The sequence below is a fragment of the Capricornis sumatraensis genome, chromosome 2 (assembly GCF_032405125.1).
Source record: "Capricornis sumatraensis isolate serow.1 chromosome 2, serow.2, whole genome shotgun sequence".
Classification (NCBI taxonomy): domain Eukaryota; kingdom Metazoa; phylum Chordata; class Mammalia; order Artiodactyla; family Bovidae; genus Capricornis; species Capricornis sumatraensis.
Genome location: NC_091070.1, coordinates 181,157,638 through 181,173,024, shown reverse-complemented (window position 1 = coordinate 181,173,024; position 15,387 = coordinate 181,157,638). Strand labels below are relative to the sequence as shown.

Genomic DNA, 15,387 nt, shown 5'->3' with positions numbered 1-15,387 from the left:
GCTGGAAGAGTTAGCTATTCCTCTGTAAGTAGTTTCCTTGTATGTGGATATCATGTTAAATACAAAATGTAATTCTTTCAATATCAGCATCACACTCACTGTGGAGAGATGCTCACAGCCTGAGAGGCACATGGGCACTAAGGCCAGCGAAGGGAAGAGCAGGCTGAGTGAGACGGCGGGCAGGGCTGACCAGCTAAGGGAAGGCAGGCTGAGTGAGACGGCGGGCAGGGCTGTCCATGCTGTTTAAATTCTTTCTCTCTGGCTCTGTGCATCTTTGCCATGTTGTTAGCTTTGCATTTGGGTAAGTTAGGTACTCCTATGGGGCACCTTCACTGTGTGTTCCAAAGAGGGAGAGAAGAGGGAGAGGGAGGAAGGTTGAGAGCACGGTGTGTTTCTAATTTGTGGTTTGTCCTGGGTTGTTTCTTTTATCTGGGGTTTTACATTTTTCTTATAATATTGCTCAAAATCTGATCAGATACACGTGTGTATGATATTTCATTGATTTAGGATTTTATATTTGTATCATGTTTTAGATTTTACAAATTATCATGTCTATTTGTTACTTAATACTGGAACAACTCCATTAGGTAGACAGGACATTTTCCCCCCTTTGGTTTGTTCTAGATTCAAACAAAAGATTTGAAGGTAAGCTACTTGTCTAGTATCATAATCCTGTGATCTTTTCATACCATATTGTTCATCCCAACAGTATACAAATTGTGTGTGTATGTATTGTTTCGGTGTAATTAATTTTATTTTAAGGAAACATGTACGTGAATTGGAGAAAGATTTGGCTTCCTCTGGGCATTTTGGTGTCTTTTGGCTATGCCTTTGTTCTTTTAGGTATGCTTTTTAAAATAATTTTAAAATTACCTATTTTTTAGGTATATTTTAGGTATTCTTGTTATCAAATAGGGCCTTTGAGAACTGTCTGAGAAGAAAGAATAGTTCATAAAATTTTGCATCACATATTATTGATGGAAAATATCAAATCTGTGTGTAGTTTAAAAAGACTACCATCACCTCTCCCCCCAGAAGTGGAGCTCCTAATATACGTTGTCTGTTTTTTGAGTTACTGGTCATGAAATTGTTTAAGTGGGAGTATCAGCACTTAAAAACAATGGAATAGAATAGCAAATATCAGAATACATTACACATGATAGGTGTTTTGTTTGCTTCCTGATACTTTTGTTCCAGAAATATATATATATGCTCATATGTGTGGGCTTCCCTGGTGGCTCAGAGAGTAAAGAATGCCTGCAATGCAGGAGACCTGGGTTTGATCCCTGGGTTGGAAAGATCCCCTGGAGAAAAGAGAATGGCAGCCCATTCTCTAGTATTCTTGCCTGGAGAAATCCATGGACAGAGGAGCCTGGTGAGCTATAATCCATGGGGTTGCAAAGAGTCAGACATGATTTAACTACTAATGCACTTGCATATGTGTACTGAGGCATAAGTATAAAATCTGTTTCTTACTGTGGGTCATCATCAAAAATGCTTGAAAACACTGGCTCAGAAAACTCATTCATTTTATCTTCTTCCAGCTTTTGTTACCTTATTGAATGGGGAACAAGCCCAGAATGCAATTCAGATGTTTCATCAATATTCTTTTCGAGGAAAAGACTTAGTAGTCCAGCTCCAGCCAACTGATGCTTTGCTGTGTATCACCAACTTGCCCACTTCTTTTACATTAGAAGAGTTTGAAGAACTTGTTCGTGCTTATGGGAATGTCGAGAGATGTTTTCTTGTCTACAGTGAAGTTACTGGCCATTCCAAAGGCTACGGATTTGTAGAATACATGAAAAAGGACTTTGCTGCAAAGGCTCGATTGGAGCTATTGGGTAAACAGTTGGGAGCATCAGCTGTCTTTGCACAGTGGATGGATGTTAATCTATTGGCCCCAGAGCTCATTCATTCTAAGTGCCTTTGTATAGATAAACTCCCTAGTGACTATAGGGATTCAGAGGAGCTGTTGCAGTTTTTTTCCCATATCCATAAACCTGTGTTTTGCCAGGTATGTATTTTTAAGGTATTATTTGAAATATTTGAAAATATCTACATATTGCATCTGCATGCACTCACATATTTATTATACCTATGTAAATATCACCATGGATAATCTCATTCTACTTTAGTTTGTAATGAACACTTTAATATGGTAAATTTTAAATTAATTTTTTTTCTTGATGGGCCAGACTATATTGTTTTTATGTAATTATGTCTTAGCAAACCCGTCACTTAATGCATCCACCTTCTCCTGCCATCTGTTCTTGAACCATTCATGCGTTGATCACTTCATCCACCCACATTTGATTTGTCACATTCTCAGTGCCAGATAACATACTGCTAAATGTCAGAAGTATAACAAATAGAAAGATATTCTCTCTATACCTCACAGTTTTGTAGAGTACACTGAGAGATAAGCAAATAACTGTACATCCCATATGAAGAGTGAGATAATGCAAAACAGAAAAGTGTTACATGGTGTAGAAAGAATGCTTTATTCTGTCTTAATATGGCACCCCACTCCAGCACTCTTGCCTGGCAAATCCCATGGACAGAGGAGCCAGGTAGGCCGTGGTCCATGGGGTCTCGAAGAGTTGGACACGACTGAGCGACTTCACTTTCACTTTTCACTTTCATGCATTGGAGAAGGAAATGGCAACCCACTCCAGTGTTCTTGCCTGGAGAATCCCAGGGACAGGGGAGCCTGGTGGGCTGCTGTCTATGGGGTCGCACAGAGTCGGACACGACTGAAGTGACTTAGCAGCAGCAATGCGGTCATGCTAAGTGAGGCATTTAGAGAAGATCCCTGAAGACTGACAACATTGATAAGAATTTTCAAGCACTTTATCAGAATAAAATTGAATAAATTCTACCAAATAGACAAAAATATATACTGTATATGGCTCCTTCCCATACAGATTTTTATAGTACCTGATGAAATCTTTCTCTTTCACTTCCCTTCATTTCTTCCTTCTCTTTATTCTCTCCTCCTTTGCTCCTTCTTATCTCCCATCTTTCCTCTGCTCACCCTTATTTTTCTGTTATCATACACGTATTGAATCTCTACTCTTGCAGTAGAAAGTTTGAAATTTATTATAGTTTATTTAATTAAAATTAATGCTGCATCTTACTTTTTCTTACATTTCTGCCTCTCTAATCCCAATATAATCATCAAAGAAACTGTCCATGGAGCTTCAAAAAATTAGAATACTTTGTGGCAAATCTTTGCCAAGTTATTGAAAGTTGTCTTATTGATATGCTATTCTTGAATACTAGGAATTATACAGTGATATCCTGTGGCCAAGCATAATTCTTTGTAGTGTTAGTTGACGCCTTTGAAGCAAATATGAGGGGAAAGCTGTTTTTTACATTTTGTATTTGAATTATGAACCTTGGAGTTAGAAGGGACTTAGGTTATCTGGTCTTGTTCTCCATCTGGTTAGAAAAGAAAAAGATTTGTTACAATCATTGTAAGTGATCATTTAGCTTTTGTTAAAATATTTTGAAGTAATGGAAAATTAACTATTAATAGATCACAAGTCATGCCATTACATATTTGAATGGCTCTCATATTGAATGGAAATATTCCTCTTTAAAATTACCAGTGCTATGAAACTATAAGATATTTTCTTTTGAAAGGCTTAAAATGATAGTATAGTTTATTTGGCATGAAGATTATATAATAAACTAAGAATAATAAAAACATTTTAGAAATTTTCAAAGCTTAATAAAGCCACTTTAACTATCTTTACCAGTAAATCTGTTAAACTCAGGCTCTCTCGTTTGGTAGGCTGACATAGACTATATGGATGACACAGTCTTCTTACCTTGTGATCAAAAGGGACCAAAGGGACTAATGGCTTTTACAAATCAAAATTTAAGATTTGGTTTGGATAAAAGGAATGAGGTTGTAGGAGAAATATTTGGAAGAGGTAGATATTTTCCCTTTCTCCCACATGAATGGAAGAATGTTTTATGGAGGAAAAGACATTTGAGGACAGTTTTAAAAGGAAGAAAGCATGAGAAGGGAAAAAACCAGAAATTTGGTCTAATATACAAAAAAGCTTCAAAAGTGAGAGAAAAGAAGCTAAAAAATGACTAAGAAATGATTGAATTGTATGCCAATTTATGAGATGCCAAGTCCAAACAGAAGTTTTGTAGATATTTCTATTGGACTATTTCTATACTTCAGAGACATACAAAGCTAAATTTTATCACATTTATCACTAGATACAAATGTGTTTAAGATGATTCAGATATGTTCAACACTTAGAAACTTTTTAGTGTTGCATTGTTTTTCTTATTTTTGCTCTTTGTACCAGTCTTTATGGATCCGGGGCTTTAGTATCTTCCTTAACACTCTTACACATGGGTGACTGGAAATAAATTGAGTTCTGCATTGCAGAAGTTTATTTGGGGCACATTCAGGAAAAGATTGTGTCCTGCATATTGTATTTTAAACAAACCTGGGGCACAATTTCCTAAATAAGGTTTACTTTGGTATACTTGACCAAATTCCTGGGATCTACCTAAAATATTGAAATAAAAATTGACTTTCCTTCTACTTTTGTTCTCTTGATAATGCGTATAGATACATGATCAAATGTATCTATTTGATCAAATAGATACATGATCAAATTCAACAGGTTTCATGGTCTGTGTATCTGGTAAATTATTTTAAAGAAAGTTCAATTGTTGTGTCCCAAATTTTTCTATATAATTATTAATTATATATATATTAATACCTAGGAACTATGATCATTTGAACATTGACTTTTAAAATAAATCAGAGACTCAAAGAAGCAGAAAGAAGCTTGACAGAATCTTACTTACCTTCCCATCTTCTAGAAAGATTGTACCTACCCAACTAGTAAACTTTTATTTTCAGAAAAAAAAGGAATACAATATTTTCACCGGTATCATGCTTTGAGACATTTGTCCTTGAATTTACAGATGATATACTTGTAAATAAATTCTAACTAAATGTTAGAATTCCCTTTTTAATAATTGTATCACATCAGCTCGCACAGGATGAAGGTAATTATGTTGGTGGCTTTGCAGTGGTTGAATATAGCACTGCAGAGCATGCTGAAGAGGTTCAACAAGCAGCTGATGGTATGACCATCAGGGGAAGCAAAGTTCAAGTTTCCTTCTGTGCCCCGGGAGCACCAGGGCGAAGTACCTTAGCAGCATTGATAGCAGCTCAACGTGTGGTAAGTTGTTCTTTTTTAAAAACATAGAGAAATTCAAGTATCCAAACTAGTTAATCATTGATTGGACTTCCATTATATTTTTATTACATGAAGACACTCTTCTTCTTTTTTTTTTTAATTGACTAAATAACACTTCTGCCAAATCAACCCAGGAGTCAGTAAAATAGAGGAAACTGTGTTTTGTAAAGTGTATTCATCTCAAGAATTGAGGAAATTTTTATTTATTCAGTAAATGTTTGAGTTCCTGTTCTGCAGGCTTTGATTACAGCATGCCCCCTTTTTAAAAAACTGTTCATAAGTGTGCATGTGGGACTGACTTCTTTATTGGAACTGTCTCTTATTACTCCCCTCTCTACTTCTCTGGTTAAAAATTCCTTGTAGGGAGCAACTATTCCTGCTTCACAGTTTCTTACTCCTTGCACCTAGAATAGTAAATACCCATTGATCAAATGAAGGAAGAAACACACTTTTGAAGGGTCCAGGGAAGACTTCAGAATTGCAAAGGTGACATTTGAATGTAACGTTAAGGTACAATTTTGAAATGTTGATGGGGGTGGAGAATAGGATTGCCAGATGACTACAGATTTTGCATGAGACATACTTACATTAAACATTGTTTATCTGGCACCCTGTGTTTTTACTTGCTGAATCTAGCACCCCCAAGGAGGGAGAATGAGTGATTGAACATACTCTGGTTGTGACAAAACCTTTCCAGCTGTAGGAGGAGACAAATTTTCATGCTTGAAAAGTGGAAGAGGTTTAGGTAGGCTGAGTGTGTAGAGATGTGTGGTGAAATGGTAGCTCGATGCAAGCAGAGGGAGGGCTGGAGCACTCACAGCTTAGATGGAACTTGATAAGCGAGGTCAAGTTTACAAATTCCAAAGGGAATTTATAAAATATATATACAAGGTATTGACAAGATCATAGTTAAGAGAACAAGAAATCACCTAGTCTGGAAATGGTTTGTAAATAAAGTGGAGAGAGAAGGACAATCAGGGGAGGGAAGGAGGGCAGAAGAGACGACAGGTTTCACTGGTACCCTACCGTCATTTCACTTGCCCTCCTCCTCTTATTCTTTGATCTCACCTCTGGTCCTGGATGTCTTCTCCCTTTTTGTTTTTTCCTTCCCTTCTTAGGTTCTTCTGATCCTCATATGCTTGACTGGCATAATTCATGACTTTAGCCATTCTTTCACTGTCAATTTCATTGCCTTTAGTCAAGTTGTCTCGGTTGGATTGGATTTGCTGAGTTTCTGAGTCTGAATCCATCCAGTCACCCACTTTTGCAGTCAGCATACTCTGTCTTCTTGGAGAAAAACAGACAACTAGGTGACTTAGTGCTCCTGCAAATGTCTGACATTCTTTATAGCTGAGTCCCCAGCAAAACTAGCTCAAATCTTCACTCTTTTCTAGTCTTTGTCCTTCTTTCTGTCTGATGGTCGTGGCTGCTACTTTATAGAAATATACAGGCCATGTGCTGGACTCATTCATTTACTTTCTCTCACACTCCCTGAGCAAGAGTGCCCCACTTTTTACTTCTTTTTTCTCTTTAATAGCATTCATTCCATAAATACTTGGTACCTGCTACATACGAGATGTATTAGAGGTATTTAGGATTCACCAGTGAACAAAGGTCCGTCTAGTCAAAGCTATGGTTTTTCCGGTAGTCATGTATGGATGTGAGAGTTGGATTATAAAGAAAGCTGAGTGCAGAAGAATTGATGCTTTTGAACTGTGGTGTTGGAGAAGACTCGAGAGTCCCTTGGACTGCAAGGAGATCCAACCGGTCCATCCTAAAGGAAACCAGTCTTGAATATTCATTGGGAGGACTGATGCTGAAGCTGAAAGTCCAGTTCCTTGGCCACCTGATGTGAAGAACTGACTCATTGGAAAAGACCCTGATGCAGGGAAAGCCTGAGGGCAGGAGGAGAAGGGGATGACAGAGGATGAGATGGTTGGATGGCATCACTGACTCAATGATCATGAGCTTGAGTAAACTCTGGGAGCTGGTGATGGACCGGCGTGCTGCAGTCCATGGGGTCGCAAAGAGTCGGACACAACTGAGCGACTGAACTGAGTGAACAAAACAAAGATCCTTGCTGTCATGGAGGGAGTGCCCTGTTGCCCTCCCACCAAAGCAGGGGCTCATGCCCCCGCCCATCCTCAAGGATCTGCCTCCTCTACTTTCTACTTGACCTGTTTGTTCACTACCTCCATCCCATTTGCTTATAAACACACTTGAATCTTTCCCTCTCTAGATGCAGGCCTTTGTAATACTTTTTCCTTACAACTGGAGCTTCTTGAACAATTAGATGCCACTAGTCACCTTTTTTTTTTCCTTCCATTTCTCATTTCCTTCTCAGCCCAATGCAGTGTAGTTTCTGCCTCCACTATTAAGTGAATCTATTCTCTTTAAGATTGACAGGAATTTTGTAATCAAGTCACATAGGTACTTTTCAGTCTTTCTTTGCCTGGTTTCTTTGCAGCATTTATTTTATTATTATTTGTTAATATAAATTTATTTATTTTAATTGAAGGCTAATTACTTTACACTATTGTATCTTTGCAGCATTTAAAACCAACTGCCTACTGCCTTGAATTCCACCTATCATCCTTTTCCTCTCTGTCTAATTGTTCCATCCTTTTCTTCTTTTTCCCAGAGGGATACTATCAGTAGACCTCTGTACTAGGCTTCCTCACTTTGTTCCTTCATCACTCCAGTGGCTTCAGTTATTGCCTATCAGTGATGATTCCTACTCTTATATTTTTGAACCAAATTGTTCTAAAGCACTAAATCTGTATTTTAAAATGATTATTAGATATCCCCTTTTTATGTTATATGAATAGTTCAATTTTAGCATTTCCAAAAGGATACTGTTTTTCCCTGGGACTTGCATTTCTCTGTGCTCTAATATCTGTGTGTGGCATCAGTTCATTCAAACTAAAACTGTCTGAACTAAAAACCCAATCATGATTGATCTTCATCTACTCTCCAGTTCAGAATGCCAAGAATCTTAGCAAGTCTTTCAGTTCCACATCCTGATATCTATTAAATCCTTGGGACTTGTCAGCATCTTTGTTACTTTACTCAGGATCTAATTTTTCTCACCTTGATGATTTGAATAACCTGCTATATGATTGCCATGTCATTAGTCTTCCCTATTCTAATCCATTTTCTACAGTGCCACAGAAGTGATCTTTCTCATCCTCAAACCAAATTATGTCATTCTCTTGCTTAATATTCTTTAATGTGTGCATAAGTTCAATTCCTCACCATAGTAAACAGCCCCTCATGGGACCTTTAATAGATATCATGATTAGATATTAGTAACAGTGAGAAATCTTAAATTTTTCTCAGCCTTCAAAGTAATGTACTGCATTGATTTTTTTCTTATGTGTTCAAATTGGCATTGAACTTTATCAGAATATTTCTACAACTGTTGGGATAATTATGGGATTTCTCCCTAAGTTCATTAAAGTGCTGAATTACATTGATAGACTTTTCTAATGTTATACTATCTTTGTGTTGTGAATCCTCATTGATAGATTATTTTTCCTATGTATTGTTTGATTTTATTGGATAATATTTGTTACATGTGCAGAGGTACTCATGAGTGGAAATGCTTAAATTTGGGGGTAGCATTTTTGCTTAGTTTTGAAATTGAGAGAACATTGACCTCATTAAATGTTTTTTTCTCTGAACCTCTCCTTCTTTTCTTTCTATTCATGGATCAGTTTGTATGTAGTAGGGATTTTCTGTTCTTCGAAAGTTTGAGAGAGCTCATCTATGAAACCATGTAGACCTAGTCCTTATGTCTCTCCCAGAAGAAAATCATTGATTACCACTTAAGTTTCTTCTGTGAATATTAGATATATTAGTTTATTTTTCTCTGTGTGGTATATGTGGCATTTGATTATAGTCTACAAATTTATCCACTTAGTCTGAGTTTTAAAATTTATTGATGCATAGCTATTTATAAAATTTTATTTTTTAAATGTGTCATGTCTAATCTTTATTCATTGTATGTCTTATTTGCATTTTCTTTCCCCCAGTTAGTCTTGCAGACTGTTTTGCCTTTCAAAGAAATAGTTTTTGTTTATTATTTGTTTTGTCTATCTGTTGCTTATTCTTGCCCTGTCTTTATAATCTTCTTGCTTCTTTCTTTGGACTTACTCTTTCTCTCCCATCTTTATTAATATCAGTAGTTAGCTCATCTGTTTTCAACCTATGTTGTTTCCTGATGAATGTAGTTAAAGTAAGTTTACTTCTGTAACTAATGCTATAACTATGTGTCATAAATTTTATATTATGAATGTTTCAATTTTTTAGTGATTTCCTTTTAGCTTAATTAATAGTTTTCCCCCAGGTTACAGCTACCTAAGAATTTTTAAAAGCTCTTCTCCTGATATAGGTTTCTTTTGATATATAATTGACAACACAGCGTTATATTAGATTTTAGGTGAGCATCTAATGATTCAGTATTTACATATACTGTGAAATGATCACCTCAGTAAGACTAGTTAGCATCCATCACCACACATAATTACAGACTTTTTTTTCTTGTGTTGGGAACTTTTAGGATCTGTCTCTTGGCAGCCTTCAAATATGCAGTAGAGTATCATGAATGGTAGTCACAGTCACTGTGCTGAACATTAAATTCTCAGGACTTGTCTCAACGCTAGACTTTGTGCTTTTCACCCCCTTTGCCATTTCACTCACTCTTCACCCAGTCCCTCTGGCAGCCGTCAATCTGTTCTCTATATCTGTGGTCTTGGTTTGTTTTTGTTTTAAGATTGCACATATAAGTGAGATCATACAGTATTAGTCTTTCTCTGTCTGACTTATTTCACTTAGCATAATGCCCTCCAAGTTCATCCGTTTTGTTACAAATGACAAGATTTCATTATTTTTGTGGCTGAATAATAATCCATTGTCTATATACATATACATACCACATTTTCACCAGGGCTTCCCTCGTGGCTCAGATGGTAAAGAATCTGCCTGCAGTGTGGGAGACCTGGGTTCGATCCCTGGGTCAGGAAGATCCCCTGGAGAAGGAAATGGCAACCCACCCCAGTATCCTTGGCTGGAAAGTTCCATGGATGGAGGAGCCTGGCAGACTGTAGTCCATGAGGTTTCAAAGAGTTGGTCATGACTAATGGACAGAGGAGCCTGGTAGGCTGCAGTCCATGGGGTTGCTAAGAGTTGGACACGACTGAGCGACTTCACTTTCACTTTTCACTTTCATGCATTGGAGAAGGAAATAGCAACCCACTCCAATGTTCTTGCCTGGAGAATCCCAGGAACAGGGGAGCCTGGTGGGCTGCCATCTATGGGGTTGCACAGAGTCAGACACTACTGAAGCGACTTAGCAGCAGCAGCAGCAGCAAGCGACTTCACTTTCACCACGTTTTCTTTACCCATTCATCAATTTTTAGGACACTTACGCTGTTTTCATGTCTTGGTTATTGTAAATAATGCAACAATGAATATGGGGGTCCATATATCTTTTTGAGTTAGGGTTTTTGTTTCTTTGGATAAATACCTAAAGCTGACTTGCTGGGTCATATGGTAGTTAGGGTAGTATGAGTTAGGGTTTTGCTTCTTTGGATAAATACCTAAAGCTGACTTGCTGGGTCATATGGTGGTTAGGGTAGTATGAGTTAGGGTTTTGCTTCTTTGGATAAATACCTAAAGCTGGCTTGCTGGGTCGTATGGTAGTTAGGGTAGTATGAGTTAGGTTTTTGCTTCTTTGGATAAATACCTAAAAGCTGACTTGCTGGGTCGTATGGTAGTTAGGGTAGTATGAGTTAGGTTTTTGCTTCTTTGGATAAATACCTAAAGCTGACTTGCTGGGTCATATGGTAGTTCTGGTTTCAATTTTTTGAGGAACCTCTGATCTATTTGCTAACACTTGTCATGTTGTCTTTAAACTTTTTTCCTTTATTTTTGTTTCCCATTTACTATTGAATAAATTAGAATTTTCTTCTGCTTTAAGAGTGATATGTTTTGTTTTATCCTATGGGTGATTATTCCTAGCTTATTAACACCCAAGGCTGATCAGTAGCTCTTTCTTCCTTCCCACATAGTTCATTCTAAATTCCACCCTGCTGCTTCCTGCTATTCCACCTACCACCATATTGAGAATACATAAAATACATCTTTAAGATTCCCTTAATTTGTGTTTTTTTTTCTTTTTTGAGGGGGTGCATCATACCATGCAGCTTGCAGGATCTCAGTTCCCTGACCAGGGACTGAACCCAGGTCATGGCAGTGAAAGCACTGAGTCCTAACCACTGGACTGCCGTTCAGTTCCCAACCTTAATGTTTTTGCTTGTTTATATGGTCTTGGTTTTTGTATACATGATTCAAATTAGCTACAGTATTACATATCTTTATTTCCACATATCATGTAATGTCATGCATTTATTCTTATTTTCAGAAAGGATATGCATGTAGTAAAAACTTTTGAGACTGTGTATGTCTGGAAATATTTTTTATTTCTTTTCCACATTTAATAGCTTAGCTGAATAAAAAAATCTAGATTCAAAGATTTTTTTCCTGCAACACTTTGAAAATATTAATTTGTTGCTTTCTTAAATCCAGTGATGATACTTTGAGAATGAAGATGATATTAATCTGCTTCTTGTTTTGTTTTGGGATTTTTCTTTTTTTTGAGATATGTTCTTTCTTACTGGAAGTTTTTACTATTGGGGACGGGCAGGGCTTTGATGTTCCTCATTTCATGCCAAAACATATGAGCAGGTGTGTTTTTTTCTGTATCGTAATTGGAACCCTTTCATTTTGTGGTCTTGAGTTTTTTTTTGAATTCTGGGAAATTCTCAGAATTCTCAGAATCTCAAAGATTTCCATCATTTCTAATCCTTCAGATACTCCTTCTATGTAGATATTCAGACTTGCAGTCTCTCCATTGCCCTGGTTTTTTCTTTTGTGTTGTTTGCATTTTTCGTTACCATTTTATTTTGTTGTCAGTTCTTGCTTTATCCTTTGCTCATATATTCTTTGATCTTTATCTGACCTGACCTTTCAGATCACTATTTTGTTTTTCAGTCACATATATCCTACTATTTAATATATCTATTAAAGCACAGAGTCAAGGTTAAGAATAATTCTTTATGCGTTTCTTCAGTTCCCTGACCTATAGAATGGGGGTATAATACCAACCCTGATGAGTTACTTTGGGGCGTTAAGTGATTTAATCCATGTAACAGGCTTAGAACAATGCCAAGTGTGTACAGTAAGTGATGGCTGCTATTATTTTTTCCCAAACAGTTGTGCTTTTTGTACATCATATTTCGAATTGGTTGTTCTTTATAACTGCTTCTCCACGATTCATGTTACCAATAAAAATCGGTTATCTTTTTTTAGGATATCTGCTTTGTTTAGTTAACATTCTTACTATTTCCTATCATCTCGTATAGGTGCTTCGGTTTGTTGCCTTTAGTTTTTGTGGCTGCATTTTCCAGGTGTCTAGTTACTTTGTTCTGTGATTACATATTTCTTTTGGTAGCGGGGTGGCGATTAGCTTCCTTGTATGTGAGTGTGTAGACATTGAGAGGCTAGAGGATGGACAAGGAGAGCTGGTTTTTAAAAACTGAGAACAATGTCATATATTTACAATGTCATAGCTACCCAGTTATATGTATATAAAGCCCATCCATCTTTGTTTCATATTAGAAGATTAATGAATCAAGACCTAATTCTAAGAAAATATTGCTTTGTAAAGCATCCCACATTATTAAACTTTAGATCAACATTATAGTAAGGTTCTTCTGTAGTATCAAAGTATTCATATTGTGTCAGGTTACCTCCCTGTTAGTAAATTCAGATTCCCTTGGAGAAGGAAATGGCAACCCACTCCAGTACTCTTGCGTGGAGAATCCAATGGTGGGAGGAGCCTGGTAGGCTACAATCCATGGGGTTGCAAAGAGTCGGACACGACTGAGCGACTTCACTTTCACTTTGATATCTTGCCCCTTGCATGAAGAGATTTATCTGACTAAATTGTTAGTTCTCTTAAAGCCAATTTTTATTTCACTGAAACAGTCTATGAGGATTTTGGTGTATATTACATGAATATCTTAGAATGTTGTGCTGTGCTTAGTTGCTCAGTCGTGTTTGACTCTTTGTGACGCCATGGACCACTGCCCACCAGGCTCTTCTGTCCATAACGATTCTCCAGGCAAGAATACTGGAGTGGCTTGCCATGCCCTTCTCCACGGGACCTTCCCTACCCAAGGATCAAACCCAGGTCTCCCGCCTTGCAGGCAGATTTTTTTACCAGCTGAGCTACCAGAGAAGCTCATATCTTAGAGTATCTTCTTATAATTAGGAATTGTGGTAGAATGTATACAAGTGTATGACTAGAAATAAAACAAGTTGTGTTTATGATAAAATAGATCTAATCAGACAAATGAGAATATCTGGGGGAAAAAAAAAAGCCTTTACAGTTTCATCTTTGTGCTTACCTGTGTTCTAATTTTTGTATTTCTGTATTCATCGAAGAGGCACAGTAATCAAAAGGGCTTACTTCCAGAGCCAAATCCAGTGCAAATCATGAAAAGTTTAAACAACCCTGCCATGTTGCAAATTCTTCTACAACCCCAGCTCTGTGGGCGGACTGTTAAACCAGGTAAGTGTCACGTGTACTAATGACATGTAGAATATTGGCAGGAGGTTAATTATACTGTTTTACATGAAAAACACATTTCAATTAGTCCACAGTATTTTTTCTAGAATTTATCAATGAATTTGAATTAATGATCTGAGGTGAAAATATGTTTTGACTCTTTTTGTTAGGCACAAATTGCTTATGGATTTCCTGATTATTTTAAAACTAAGTATTAAATATTAAACCTCCAAGTGTAGTTATTGGTTGCCATGAATTTCTAAACCAGGTTTCACATGGATTAATGAGGTAATATTTAACATACTACATTTACAGCTCATTTTAGCAAAAGATATAATACTTTTCTATGTAATATTTTTGGCAGAATTACTTTGTTGGAAAGTGCTAAAGATCAGTTTCCTCTCTGCTGTTATCTTTTTTTTTCATTGTGAAATTGTTTTACTTTGTTGAAAATGATGAAATAATATCATTTTATTGTATTGTAGAAATTGTTATAATATTGGCATGCATTAAATATCTATTTAGTATTCATTGGAGGAGTTTGTCTTTTGAAATGCATAGCTGTACATACACAAAATGTATACTTTATCATTAGGAAGTGAATGCCTATATTCAACATTAAGCTTTAAGATTACAAATGTTTAGATTAAATGTATTTATTCTGTTTCAGCTCCAACTGGTCTAACGCCAACTAGCATACTACAGTTCTATTGTAGCACTAGCTGCCTAGAGTTAGCACAGATGCTATGAGTGAGGGCTTAAGTCCTCAACAGGTCTGCCCCTGCTTCAGACACTAGCCACACTACAGAGGTTTCCAGGCCTGTTCTGGCTAGCTTGCTTCAAATTTGGGAGTTCCTGTGACACCACAGGTTCAATAATGTGTTCAGTTCATTCAGTTGCTCAGTCATGTCCAACTCTTTGCAATCCCATGAATTGCAGCATGCCAGGTTTCCCTGTCCATCACCAACTCCCAGAGCTTGGCCAGATTTATGTCCATCAAGTTGGTGATGCTATCCAACCATCTCACCCTCTGTCGTTGTCGTCTCCTGCCTTCAATCTTTCCCAGCATCAGGATCTTCTCCAATGAGTCTATAGACTCCCATAGTTTAGGAGAGCACTGTACTTGACGATTACAGTTTTGTTACAAAGGATGTAACTCAGAAACAGCATAATCAAGAGACTTAGGGCTGTGGCTCATAGGACCTAACTACAGAGCTTTTATGTTCTTTCCCCGTAGGATCAGAGCACATTTGCCTCCCAGCACACCAGTGCGTTAATTAACCAGAGATCTCTACTGAACCAGCTTCAGTGTCTAGAGGTTTTATGGGGGTTTTATATGTAGGCATGACTGGCCATGTTATTGAACTCTTATCTGTGGTACTCTTCCTCTTCCTGGAGGTCAGGAGGCTAGGCTAATACTTATCCTGGAGAGACAGCAGTGAGCAGTCCTGAAGAGAGATCTTAGTTCCCTGCTCAGGAATTGAACCTAGGAAATCTAAATGAAAACCAGGAATCCTA

General features: G+C 37.2%; 1 protein-coding gene across 1 annotated transcript in view; it reads left to right on the top strand.

Moving 5' to 3' along the window:
• The window catches only part of RAVER2 (ribonucleoprotein, PTB binding 2), a 141,324-nt gene that overhangs the window by 48,497 nt on the left and 77,440 nt on the right, over nucleotides 1–15,387 (top strand). The window contains exons 3-5 of the mRNA XM_068961220.1: nucleotides 1,545–2,014; nucleotides 5,028–5,219; nucleotides 13,746–13,872. Of these exons, the coding sequence (XP_068817321.1) occupies nucleotides 1,545–2,014; nucleotides 5,028–5,219; nucleotides 13,746–13,872 (789 nt within the window). The remainder of the gene's footprint in view (nucleotides 1–1,544; nucleotides 2,015–5,027; nucleotides 5,220–13,745; nucleotides 13,873–15,387) is intronic.